The sequence below is a fragment of the Fusarium redolens genome (genome assembly GCF_020744475.1).
Source record: "Fusarium redolens strain MPI-CAGE-AT-0023 chromosome Unknown BKA55scaffold_1, whole genome shotgun sequence".
NCBI lineage: Eukaryota > Fungi > Ascomycota > Sordariomycetes > Hypocreales > Nectriaceae > Fusarium > Fusarium redolens.
The window spans coordinates 5,037,335-5,050,531 of NW_025763664.1; the positions used below are offsets into that span (position 1 = coordinate 5,037,335).

General features: G+C 48.4%; 4 protein-coding genes across 4 annotated transcripts; 1 reads left to right on the forward strand and 3 right to left on the reverse strand.

Annotated features, from left to right (window-relative positions):
* The first annotated feature begins 87 nt into the window (after positions 1 to 87).
* On the forward strand, positions 88 to 632 carry BKA55DRAFT_53863 (uncharacterized protein). Its single transcript, XM_046190051.1, has one exon. It carries the CDS (start codon positions 246 to 248, stop codon positions 570 to 572), a length of 327 nt encoding a protein of 108 aa, XP_046057335.1. The 5' UTR covers positions 88 to 245; the 3' UTR covers positions 573 to 632.
* Positions 633 to 4,493: 3,861 nt separating this feature from the next.
* BKA55DRAFT_552094 (serine carboxypeptidase S28-domain-containing protein) lies at positions 4,494 to 6,574 on the reverse strand. Its single transcript, XM_046191409.1, has 2 exons — positions 5,594 to 6,574; positions 4,494 to 5,539 (listed from the first exon to the last, which is right to left on the reverse strand). The coding sequence occupies exons 1-2, from the start codon at positions 6,333 to 6,335 to the stop codon at positions 4,671 to 4,673; spliced, it is 1,611 nt and encodes a 536-aa protein (XP_046057336.1). The 5' UTR covers positions 6,336 to 6,574; the 3' UTR covers positions 4,494 to 4,670.
* A 1,107-nt stretch (positions 6,575 to 7,681) lies between these two features.
* BKA55DRAFT_496000 (ribonuclease H-like domain-containing protein) lies at positions 7,682 to 8,461 on the reverse strand (the record flags this gene model as incomplete). The annotated part of the gene is made up of 1 exon (XM_046186334.1): positions 7,682 to 8,461. A coding segment is annotated over one exon (780 nt), but the record flags the coding sequence as incomplete, so codon positions are not given.
* Positions 8,462 to 9,647: 1,186 nt separating this feature from the next.
* Positions 9,648 to 11,614, reverse strand: BKA55DRAFT_54032 (cytidine deaminase-like protein). The gene is made up of 4 exons (XM_046190247.1): positions 11,591 to 11,614; positions 11,259 to 11,539; positions 10,916 to 11,205; positions 9,648 to 10,841 (listed from the first exon to the last, which is right to left on the reverse strand). The coding sequence occupies exons 3-4, from the start codon at positions 11,185 to 11,187 to the stop codon at positions 9,806 to 9,808; spliced, it is 1,308 nt and encodes a 435-aa protein (XP_046057338.1). The 5' UTR covers positions 11,188 to 11,205; positions 11,259 to 11,539; positions 11,591 to 11,614; the 3' UTR covers positions 9,648 to 9,805.
* Positions 11,615 to 13,197: the final 1,583 nt, after the last annotated feature.

Sequence of the window (13,197 nt, forward strand, 5' to 3'; positions counted from 1 at the left end):
AATTGAAATTGGCGTCGCAGATTACTGTTGGCGTCGCGCGGGGGAGTCGGCGAAAAGCGTTCAAGACATTAACACACGTAAATTCAATTGCAAACTCGAGTAAAATGTCGATGCTGGTCGTAGGCGAAAATAAGATGTTTTTCTGTTCAGGAACAGAGTGTGTTGCTTACGAGTTCGGGCGTCGAATCGATAATCAGAGAAATCGGTAATCCGTGATTGTTGGGGCAAGATCGTAATATGGATGGATGGGCGAACCCCTAGTGATTTGGGGTTGGTTTGGTTTGGTTTGGTTTTGGATGGTACGGAGTAGACGCACGCGAACACAGCGGGCACAGTCGGCAAGCCAAGCAGGCCAGGCAGGTCGGTCAATGGAAAAACGAGACGGGACGAGCGAGACGGTCAGGGTCCTGTGTTGTCAGATAACCCCTGGTCCAGGTGCGTGTTCGCAGCTAAAAGGTGTGTACTGCGTATGTGTGCGTGTGGCAAGTGAAGAAGAAAAGAGATTACAATTTTCGTATAGGTCAAAGGTAAGGTATGAGGGGGATAAGGAAGGGATGATGATAAGAGGATGAGGAGAAATAGAATAGGTAGGTAGCGAGGCAAAGAGTTAGATGGGATTGATTGATTGATGCGCTGAGTCTCCAGATGGCCTGTCTGGTCTGGGCTAGCAGTACCTCCGTAGAGGCTGTTACTAGCTGGTGTCCCTAAAGAAGAGAGTGGAGATGAATGGGAGATGAATAAAGAGGGACAGAACAAGCGACAGTGCAGGCATTTGCTGGCTGAGATGACTTTGAACTGTGCTAATGTAATAGCTTCGTGGGTAATGGGTTGTTCTTGTTCCCTTGGCTTGGTTGTATCCGTACCTTAGCTGGGCCTCTCGGGGTCGGTCGTTTGCCCAGCGAGTCCCCTCTTCCACACTTTGGTCAGATTGTGTGTGAGAGTGTGTGCAAACGTGGAGACTGGGTCTGACCTTGCAGGCAAATCGTGGTAAAGACACTTTGGTAGGTAGTGGTGTGTGCTCACTCACTTGGTGAGTCTGCGAGTTCATTGTCAGTGGCGGGGGCTGGTATCTGATCCGAAATGTACCTACAGCGCCGAGTGGGTCCCGTTGTCGGCGCAAGACAGTGCGGTTGAGGAGATATTCACACGAGTATTTTGCCTGCTCCTTATCCGATCCGTACAGTATCAGCGCCGGTCTCACACTTATCGGGGCTACATGGCTGGTCTTCCGCTGGATCTCCCTCGCAGTTGCAGACTGTCACAATCGCACAGTACGGTATCAAGCTCCTTGTAGATCCAAGCTTGACAAGCAGATCTCCGGTGGCAGCAGACACCGGCACTGATTGACAGGAAGACACAGTAAACAATGACGAATGAAATTGGTATCTAGAAAGAGTTATTGGCGGCTGATACACACTCCCAAGATTCATTTATTAACGGGAAGCGGGGAATGACGATGGACGACATCCTTGTATCGAGCAACTCATCAAAAAACCAAAAAACCATCAGAGGCCTCTCGCGTATTACGCAAGCTGTGACTCTTAAAACGACAGATGAACAGATACTCGAAAGCTATAGAATGGACAGCCTGTCTTCATCTCAACTATTCTACGGACTCGGACAAGGCGATCGTCCCGTCGGATGAGGATGGTTGTTGATTACTATTAGAGGGTGCCATGCCTTAGACTTAGCAGGACGATGACCCAATGATACAAGGGTAAAGCAAGCTTCCAGTAAGAAATAGTTGGTACCTGATGACCTAGGCCTGTTAGTGGACGCGCTGACATGTCTTTCCCCTCCTCTAGACTATCAATCATTCATTGACTCACGGGGCTTTATCATGGGGCATCCGGGTGTCCATGCGCCAGATACTTTCACCTCGTGCTCATACATCTTGATCTTGATTAAGAAGAACCCAATGTTGTCTCTTCCCGCAACGCCTACATTACGTAGACACAACCAACACAAGAAACTGTCTCGTTATAAGTGGAGTTCAAGACATTGATGGAGGTGGGCTAGACATCCTCCACTGGAAGAAAGAACCCTGTAGATCCAATGAATGGATCAAGCCCAGCCCAGCCCAGCTCTCAGACTCCCCCTTCCCATTCCCCTGGAGTCCCACGTCCAAGCATAAGCGAATCACCATGATTCAAGCCTCAATTGCAAGTTTCCATAAGGCTTTGCCCTCCCACGCAGTACGTACATGCTAAGCTCGCTTCGATGACTGTCCTAAATGTCCTCCCAGTGGATGCTACGGCCTCCGCGGGCAAACCTCCCAGCTTTCCCCTAGCTTTTGCGTAACAGTCCCAAAGGGGAAATACAAATATGTAAGTTGTTATCTTGATGAACTCAACAAACTGCAACTGCCCTGTTTGTCTCATACATAACATACAGACTTGGCCAGCTTGGCCTGACCGTGATATCCGTATGACACGATTGACGCGGGGGAAACAGGTTTAATCATAAATTTAACTTGCAATGGCCTATTAGTTCCCAGAATCTATCAAAAGGGTCTCACTGTAGAAAAGAAAAGAAAAACGTCGGACCGGGTGTTATTGTACTTGTCAGTTCTCTATTTGGCCATCGTATAAAAGCTGGCGCAGTTTGAGTTACGCCAAGTGTAAGTGAAGTGTGCTTAGGGTTATCAAAACCAGTATCACGTCAACCGCAACATCCATTCTGTCCTAGATATGCCAACGACACATAAACGGCCCTACCAGATAAAGCATAGCAGAAACATGGTGGAATGAGGAATATCCCTTTGCAGATTTGTGACTACTACTGCATCTATTCCCGGAGAATCGTACCAGTGGCTTGAACTTGGGGTTCGGGGAAAAACGTAGCTCTGCAGGCTGCATGGAGGAGGGGATGGATTATGGAGGGGCGAGGGGGAAGTAAACTCTGATTATGGTGTTTTCAGTATGGATTGGATGCTTGTTCATCACATAGTTTATTTTAGTCGGAACGACAATGAGAGATTTTTTTCAGTTCTCGCCTTACGATACACGGCAGATCAACTAACACAGGCGATCGAATAAGATCAAACATATAAGTTTCCTTACTTGGTAGTCGAATTCTCCAGCTTGCTAAACCCAACTAGAAGCGGCCCGAGTACTTAGATCGGCCCGGTGAGTTAGGCAAACATAATCATCGAGTCTCGGTCTGCATATACCGAGACAGGTGAGGCATAACTGGTAGAAAGCTAAGGTAGTAGTTACAGCAACAGTGACAAACTAGTACTGGGTATATGGCACCATAGTTGCTTGCTATCATAAAACTAAACCTACCGTCTGCAACTTGTAATTAGTGTGATGTCAGGATGACTATTCAGAAACGCCTCGTTTGCTGCAGAGTTGATTCAATTGAGTAAAGAAAGAGATTAGGAAGGACAAATGAGGTGTTTTTCTTCCCTCTCCAACTACTCGGAGTGTAGCCGGAGGTGGATCGTCTATCAGCACATATCAAAGATGGTAAAGTCGCTCATATCATAGTCAAAGAACCGCAAAGCCACATCAAAACTTTCCGATGTCGCATCCTCGCGGCCGAACGTTGGTGTAGAATGTAACCAAAAGCCCATATTTGGCTTTGATATGGTTGGTGGTTGTACCGCATTATCTCTCAGTGTGCCTCAAAAGGTTGGCGAGACGTGGTTGAAAGTTGACCCAATTGGTATAGATGCAGCCGCAATCTTGCATCTGTAACGAGTAACGAAAAGTTACGGAAACATCCCGGACGATAGTGATTAAAAAAGAAGTATAGTAGTTTTCTTTAGTAACCACTTCAAGGGGAAATTGCCTCTGGAATGGTTTGGAATATGTGATCGAGGTGCGTTATCTGAGCGTCAACGGTTGCATGCTGTGTAACAACAATCCATACCAACGACCCCTGTTTCATAAAGCATTTGCCGCGTGTCCTCGAAATGACTAGACATTAACAAGAGACAAGAGTGTTTGTGGCTTTGACTTCAAACATAAACATTTCGGTGGCCTCTACAGCGTAGCATTGGTCAAGAGTGAATTGTATGCTGTACGCCACCAGATAACGGTTCCTCTTGGTAATACAAGGGGTCAGTACATAAGAAACACTTGTTGAGATACTAGCGTTTATCAGACATTCTGCATAACGGTTCAAGGCAAGGGCGCCTAATTGCGTCAAGTCAACGCCCGCATGTTGCGGGATGGCAGGTTAGGAATTAACTGGTAGAAATCCTCGGGCTATTTAGACTCAGCTTGATTGGTTCTAGTACGGATTTCGAGACAGCTCTTAATAACTATCTATGCATGTTTCTGATACTCCCAGTTGAAAGGACTAGTTAAGGCAGCTTTTCATCATTGAGAAACCAATGAGGTTATACGCAAGGGATGCAGCAACCAACGTGGTATAACTGGCGGTCTAAGAGATACAGAACAAGAAGAAATAAAAAGCAAGTCCAAGACAATGATGAATTGTGAAGCCCAGGATTAGATTCTAGACGCGGGAATAGAGTTTTTTTTATCTCCCTTCATTGACATGTCTTAGATAAAACGCTTCGACTTACACGATCGTCTATCAAAGGTCCTCGTAGTCACTAGCAGCGTCGATCAGCGATGCAACCTCCCCATCGCCATCTAGCCTCACCACCAAACTCCCTGAGCCAATTCATACATCCACGTCTTTCGTTCCCCTAAAGTTTACTTGTTCTTGGGAAACTCTGCGACCCACTTCTCAATCTGATCAATGCCAGCCTCCTGAATCGCTTTGACCTCTGGCCAAATAGTACCAGCATTGCGAAACGTATCTGTACAGTGATTGCCCAAGGGGTTCAAAAAGTGTTTGATGTAGGTGCTGTTGCCGAGTACACCGCCAGGTCTCTGTGAAGAAGCAAATCCTGCTGTTCGCCAAGGATCATACAGGCCATCAACCAAGACAGTCCTCTTCACGTAGGGAGAAGGGTCGCTCCAGCCTCCATAGTGAGCGTTCCATGATTCTGACGTCTCTCCCTTGGCCAGGCCGTAGGTCTCTCCATTAGGACCGGGAGGGAAATAACGCGCACATGTCTTCCTGAAGTACTCCTTGTTCACCAAGCGTGAGACCAGCGTCGGTGTACCCTCTGGCGAGCCCGTCTGCCAGTACTCTTCAGGTTCGTTGCAGAAGAGCCATTGGATTTGCAGGGTCTCGACGATGCTTGGACTGATCAATGTCTTATTGGCGTAGACCAAGCTGTCAGCGTCACCAAAGTTGAAGCAGCCCGTGTTGTTCACCCCCTTCCAGGGACCCCGATTCTCGCATTTTCCGGGGATCCAGACCTCCTTGGTCCAGCGGGCATATCCTGCCAGCGCCTTGTCCAGACCAACGCCTCCTGAGCTTGGAAGCTTCGACTTGTCCGTGACACTGACGGCATTCTCGACGTAATCACAGAATTCCCACGTATCGTGTATGCGCAGAGAAGCGGTCTGATAAGACTGGGGTCCATGGTTGAGCAGGTTCATAAAATCATCGTTGTGCTTGAGGTCAGGAGCCCCGAAGTCTTCCTTAATTTGCTGGATTTCATCTGCCGAGCCTATCAAGTGCATTAGTACCATGGTACTTTTTCAATATTCCAACACTATCTTACCATGAAGCATGACATTGTCCAGATGCTCAATGACCTTCTCGACATCTGCTGTACAGTTCTTGGGCAAATACGCCTTAGCCGCGTCAGAGTACCTCCAGTAATCAGGGATCGCTTGCGGTGGTGAACTCGACGCCCAGCTTGCCCAGAATGTACCTGGATACTGTTTCTGCGTGAACAAGACTCGATTTCCCTGCGCCGAGCATCCTGTGTGAACCCAGGGCACCTTGGCCGGCCTGGCACTCCCATTCTTCGCAAATGGTAGTTTGACGTTTTCAGCAAAGTATATCTTGTCGCGCATTATTTGGTCCTCGGTGTAGTACTTCATATGCTCAGTCGTGAGTTGCTGATATGGCGACGATTGGCCAAAATACCGATTCTCAAGCAACAGCATCACAGCTCCGATGCGTCGTGCAATCATGCCACCAATGACATAGTCATCGTGCAACCAGAATTTCACTTGTTCAGCTTCAGCATCGAGGGGAGAAATGAACACAACAGGGGGGTTGGTGCCATTCGCATAATTAAGGCTATACAAGTACCGCTGCTTGAAGGTTCCGAGGGAAGGGTTGTCGTGATCGATCAGTTGGTCGAATGTACCCCCAACAACGCCCGTCGTATCGTCATCCCGGGTGAGTAGTCGAGATTTGGGTGAAGTATCCAAGTGCGTGACTTGTCGTGGACTAAATCCGTGGACTTGCTGAAGCAAGACAACAGTGGCTACGAGTCTGCTGAAAAGACGCATCTTAAGCTGTTGTCTTGCAGAACCTGTCCGCCGAGACGAGAGCAGGCGATCACGGCATTATGTCCTCTTTTGAGCTGTATACATTATATAGAGGCCAGGGGATCTCAAGACTGGAGGACCGACATCCGGGTAGCCCCGTGCCATTTGATTGCTGTCGTGTCATGTAAACTCAGTGTGTCGTATTGTATAAACTCTGTAGAAGAGAACAGGGCAACGAGCCTCTTTAATATGAAAGCATATATCCTGGCTATTCCATAAAGAGTAATCTCAAGGACTTTTACGACGACAACCCTGTCCCTGCCTGAGAAAGTGGTATTCAACCCCTGTCGAACGGAAGGAATCAAATCGTCCTATCGTGATCAAAGTTGGACAATCGCTCAACTTGTCGTTGGATAGCAACTCGACATCACCGGATGGCACCAAGCAATACCAGGCTAGTTATTGATGGATTAATGTAAATATATACATAGAGCCGAGGAGAAGAGTCGAATAGGTCTGATATTCATTGTTCCTAGGGCATATTTGAAGATAGTACAGCCATGGTCAGAGGAGGCAAGCTTGCCGTGAAGGCATATGTTGCGGCCAGAGTCATGGTTGGGGAACGTCGAATAGGAAGTTTATGGGAGCATATGCCTTCATAGATAGATATTCAGGGATAAGTCGTGTCAGGCTATTGGCTCCCAGCTCTGCGCACCAGGACACAAGTGATCAGAAGTGATGGTTGCAGAGAGCTCTGTAACTCGTTTCGCCATTGATTTGATCATCTATAGAGGCTTGGGTTGCTTAATCCAGCTTCTTGATTATTGTGTCCAGAGGTGGCCCATTGATTTTGTCCTGAAACGGCCCGGATCAACAGTTTCTCTATTATATGAGGGACATCGCACAGCAGACTTGACAGGAGAGTGTTAGTTGAAGGTATACGAAACGAATACTTAGCACGGGACTGGGGCGGCTCCTATGGACAAATGGAGAGCTCAAGACGACATCATCGTGAATACCATCAACCAAGACAAGTGATCAAGTACCCTCTATCGTGAGCAGGGTTAAGGATATGAACGAGTTTGATTTATTCGTGGCCCGATATGAGCTATATCAGGCAGGTATCATTACAAAAGAGAACAGACCAAAAGAACACCATCATAATAAAGGGAACCGAGCGGACTCCAAATATCCGCCCCAGGCCACAGGACTCAATAGCTCTCTGCCTTTAAGCTCAGGCGTTGTTACAGCCTCGAGCAGAATGGACCTGGCAAAATAGCTCCAGAGACCCTCGAGCAAAGTCCTCTCCCGAGATAGATAAGCTACATTCTCGTAGCAGACTATCTCTCTTGGGAAATTCCCGAAAATCAATCGACTGAACGCAAACCGGCCCCTTGATTCGCCAGACGATCTGCTTGGTGATTGCCCTGATCAGTGGCGTGTCCTTTCACCCATTGGAAAGAGGTTTTTGACCTGGCTGCATCCCGCTCCTCTATCCTCGCTAACACACCGCGTATGATATCCTGGTTCTTGACTTCGACTCCTGACGCAGTCTTCCATCCCTTCTTCTCCCAACTGAGAGCCCATTGTGTCACACACTTGATGGAGTACTGACTGTCAGTCACAATCTGAACGTCCTGTGTTGAAGGCGCAATCTCTAATGCCCGAAGTATCGCCATCAGTTCAGCACGCTGGTTAGTCTGAGGCTCGCCAGGAAGACGCTCCGCGAGATTACGCTTGTCATTGGGACCAAAATAAACTCCAAGACCAGCACGAGAGTCAGCCTGACCGTTGGCAAGACTGCTGCCGTCGGTCCAAATCTTGAGTAAATTTCCACTTTCTTCACAGCTAGGCTCGGCGCGAGGTGCTGCTTTTGGTGCTGGGGTAGGCTCAGCCTTGGCCCTCTTGGTAGATGTTTCTACAGGTTCAAAAGCGGCCCCAGTGTACTCCTGCGAAGAGTCTTGCCCACGTGATATACCCAGAGCTCGGCAGGTCTCCGAGCTGGCGTTCTCTCTAATGAACTGCTCCGCGTCTTCTTGCGTTGTGAACCTCTTGTACTTGGGTCCAGCGACCTCTATGACTTGTGGCTGGGCCTCATCCCAGGTAGCATAGATGCCTGGAACATGGCCTACAGCCACGGCATAGAACTTCGGAGGGCCCTTAGCCGCCGATGGGTTCTCCTTGCCATCGATATAGTCCTGGGCTTCCTGTTCTGTTTTGAATGACTTGACTAGAGACAATGGTCAGTTTACATATTTGCAACGGCTAGGTTTTGTGCTTTTCCGTAGGATTGCTGCTCACATTGTGCACCTGGGAACTTGGTCGTTTGTGCCTGGCATTCATCATAATTCAAATAGATGCCAGGTTTCCTTCCCTTTCTGACAGCATAAAACTTTGAAGCGTTTGCCGTTTTCCTCATCTTGGACGATGAACCTGCCCCGAACCCACCACTGGGGGCGCTGCGCTTCTTAACCATTTCGGCGTCGTGTTCGTCTAGAGGATCGGCGTAATCGGTGCTGCAACTGTCTCGATCGAATGCCCTGACCGTTGGTGTAGTGAGGAGAAAGTTGAAAGCCGATAGGTCTACAGGTCCTCTGCTCGCTGCAGGTGCAGGTGCAGCTCGTCGCGAAGCGCTTATATGCCTGCCGCAATGGTCTGCTGGTTCTTTGACGGCGCTCGTGAAGCTACAAATGGCTGTGAATGCAGCGCTAACTGCAACGGCAGGACTATCGCGACGAAGGACGGCACAAGAGGGAAATCGGCGGCCAACGAGTCATAGAAGATGCATGTTGCTGATCAAAGCAGCAATAAACAAACAAAACTCCCCCCTGCTTATCGGTAATCTTGAAAGACCCACGGAGCTGGCGAGCTTCTTTGTAAAGGCTATGGGTCTGACAGTGCAAGCAGAGGGGTTGTTTGGTTTAAAAGGTCAAAGGCGTAGGGTGCAGCACGGATATACAAAGAGGGGCAGGTCCTGAAGCGCGTGGAGCAAGGGTCCATTCACATCTGGCACTCTTTTACTAAATACAATACAGCCATGAATCAATGCAAAGCAGACTGGGCAGACCATATTCCAGACAACAAAAAGTTAATTGATACATACCATGTTGCGCAAATGAAGCTAGCATGCTACAATAAGTTCCACGTCCAACTTCTTCCAATGCTTTCTCCTCCATGCCCAAGCTATTGTTACAAGACCAACGCCAATATTTGTTAATTGACTTCTCACCTGGGATGTAAAGAGCTATCTAAACCCTTTTTGTGTTGTCCAGCCAATGCTACAGCTGCAAGTAAGTCCATAAAACGTACCCTGCCAGGCAGTGGTAGATAATCGTAATCATGTTGTCGGCCTGGATCATTGTTGTCCATAGGCAGTATCGTGCTGCATGTAATACTCTGTCATTGCTCTTTGGGAGCTTTGCTGTCACTTTAGCTTCGCGTATATAGCAACGGAGCCGATGAGTCTCATATCGACCTCGGAGGTGGTAATCCTAAACATGAGTGATGGGGTCAAGAGGAGGCAAGTTGGGTACGCCATCACGTTCCCATTCCCAGGCCATCAAGCTCCAGTTGAGCTCTCGTCTCCAGAAGAGCCCCAGTCCTCGTCCACCTCCATCCGGACGATCGTCTGAGCTCAAACCTCCGCTGCGAGGCATGTGTGTAGCGAAAACAGCCTTTCCCATTCGAGAGTGAAGGATGCCCATAGAGCAGGACACACAAGGCTCATGGGTGACATAAAGCTCAAGCCCGTGGCAGAGATATCCATCTTTGTTCGGATGCTCTTGTTCAAAGCATTGCTTCTCTATCTCAAGCAGGGGACCGTCTTGAAATGCGTCGTATTCGAGATTGGGTGCCTTGAAAGGCAGACCAGCGGCTCGTCTCTCGTGTCGAACAAGTTTCTGGGCGACCATGCTTATAGCACGAACAACACAGTGCGTCATGGGGTTGCTGGTACCCTCCAGCAGGCCGCACTCCTGGTGCCAACGAGCATCTCCAGCAACCCCAACTAGTTCGACTTTTCCTCCCTCCCTCTGGACAATCACAGCTCCGACAGCTTCGCCGATCCCGGTTTCTTTAGCTTGTAAAGCAACACGATGGGCTAGTGCCATCCATACAGAGGCGTCGTCCTTGATATCTTCAGTTCCCCGGGCTACTATACTAGGGTGTGGACCCAAAGGGTTGTTCTTCCGATATACAGTTGGCCAAAATTGAGAAGACCACATAGCTGCTTGTACTTGAGATGTTGGTGCAAGCAGGGGAATTGGGATCTTCTCGATAAAGAGGTCATTCTCGGCGCCCTCAACAATCGAGAGAACCTCTACCAGTTCCTCTCGGGTAAAATCTTTGACTTCCCCAATGATGATGTAAATCCATGTTGATTTAGCTGTATGGATTTGACGTCCCACCGCACTGTCATTCATAAACTGAGTTTTGAGGTGGGCGGGAAGATCACCGGGCTTGGAACATCTGCGCAGATGAGGCAGGGGGTTAGCGCTGTTATCATCTGGTCGCATGTTACGCAAGGCCCTATATGGTTTCGGTAGTTAGTATCAAAACCATCATGTTAATTTGGCACAGTCAGGGTCTGGAGGATGGCGTACGTGATGACATCGTTGGCTTGTTTGGTAGGTGCCCGTGTGATGTACGCATGAGTGATTGTGTGATCTTGCCGAACTTCCTGGGTTGTTTTGAGGGGGATCAAGACACCGCGGCGGGTATGTCCTTCCTTCAAGTCATCAACCAAGGGGTTTGAGACAATCTCAGATGGGCCGTGATGTTCGGCCTTTGGGGGCGCAGACGACTCAACAGGCTCAGGAGTTTGGCAGACCTCACTAGAAGGCCCGGCGGCCGAGTTGTCTTGAGTTGCATCCATCTGCAGTACTGGTCTCGCCTATGAACTGTGGTCAGCTACGGAACAAGACAGATTCAGAGTTCGCGGCATACTAAACGTGGTCTTCGTGCCTGTGAAGAACTCGGATGGAATCAAGCGCGCCGTTTTGGTTTGATGCCGTGCTATGGTAGATGATGGCGAAGTCTCCAAGATTAGTTGCGTGTTGAGAAAAGGGAGTTGGGAGAGTTGAGCTTGGAGGAGATGATGAAGAGACGACGAATGTTGTTATGATGCGAGGTCTCGTGACGAAAGAAGGTGCAAGTTGGGACGAATTTAGGCAAGAGCGCACCGCTCTTCACTTCCGACTCGACTCTCCTGTCTCTCGTTCTTTCTCCTGTTGATTTTTATTAGTGACTGTCCCTAGCTACCTCAGATTCATAGCAACCATTTGCAGTGGGCACTTACCCTTTACTATGTTCCTCGAAAACAAGTCTCTGGGTATGAAAGATCAAAGATAGGGAAAGTATTTGAAAGCAGAAGAGAAAGAATCTTGCAATCAAATAGAGGCCCAATGAATAAGTCTTGTGGGTCTTTCGCTATTCGAGGTTTCTGCACTTGACTCTTGCAGTGGCAGCGCCTGGCAAGAAACTGCCAAGTAAATGTCTGCAGTAACGCCCAGTAACTAGCGGTTTCTTTGACAATATCTACTTCGTAGATCACCAGTTGTTTGTTATTAATTCCAGACTGTGAATGAATGAGCTTTTCGCCTTCACTTTCCAAGTGAATCAACTCTTCACTGCCTTGGCAGGATCTTCAAAAGGCCTGCTACAAACAGAGCCCTTTTGCGATCGCAAGCAGCTTTGATCGAGCTTTCCACGCCTAAATTCTCTTCGTAAGTACACGAAACATCGGTATGGGAGTTATCGTGCTTTTCTGTATTGTCCACTTGGATTATGCTTTCAGAAAGTCCTGTATCCCCATCAACTCGTTGGCATTGAAGTTGACGATAAGTTCTGCCCTGTGGATCAATTGTGGCAGGAACCTGCATATGTGGCTAGGGAGGCGTAAGCCACTTCTTCCAGCTTACCCTATATAATCTGGCTTTGCTTCACCACCATTGTGTAAGACAACACACCAGGCAATTCTTGTGATTCAATGCTGTTCTTTCAGAGCTTGCTGACTGGTACCTAAAGTCCTGGCTACGGATATCGGGCAGTCGTTTTGTCCGCGTGAGGCAGGTTACAGCAAGGCATCATGGCAGTCATCCAACAGAACATACCAAGGGTTTATCATGATAACACGATCATGAGCTCTAACATTCAATCCCCCAAGTGCAAAAGAACAATCACATGAAGTTCATATACAACTATAACTCTATAATCATCCATTTCAACCTACCATGCGAGATAAACATGTCATATCAACCCCGCGTCTCCCCACCAGATGTCATGTTGAAGAAGAGCCATTCCGTTGGTTCGGATGTGCCCCCCGAATATCACCATAAAGAGATGGATGACCGCTTTCGTGGGGTATAGATTTTAAGGCTGCCTCTTTTGGCAACTTGATCTTGCATCCCCCGTACTTTGAATATGCGGAGAAATCACTCCATGTAAAGCATCTGATGCCGACGCGCCGACGCACCTGTCAACCGATCAAGACTGCAGTTGCAGTCATGGCATGTGAAGTACTGAATGGGCCTCCAAGTACTGAGACATAGAAGTGAATATGATAGACGGTTGCCTGCATAAACTGTAAAGAGGCAGTGTTTGGTGCTCCGTCAATCAAAGTGAGCTCTCATGTTGCTTGGGCTGCTTACAATGCCCAACGTACAGCTCAACGTACAGCTCACAGCCTGGCTGAACGTCCCCTAAACGTTACATGCTGTGCGCCCCAAGCATACTCTTTCGGGATCCCAGGATGAGAGCATTTTACCAAAGCCATAATTCGGAGTTTTGGAAACGGTTTTCGGGACTACAGGATAGAACATATCCGGCGGCAGTCCAACTCACCTTGGCACTTACACGGCCTCACCCAGAATAATTAAGCAATAGA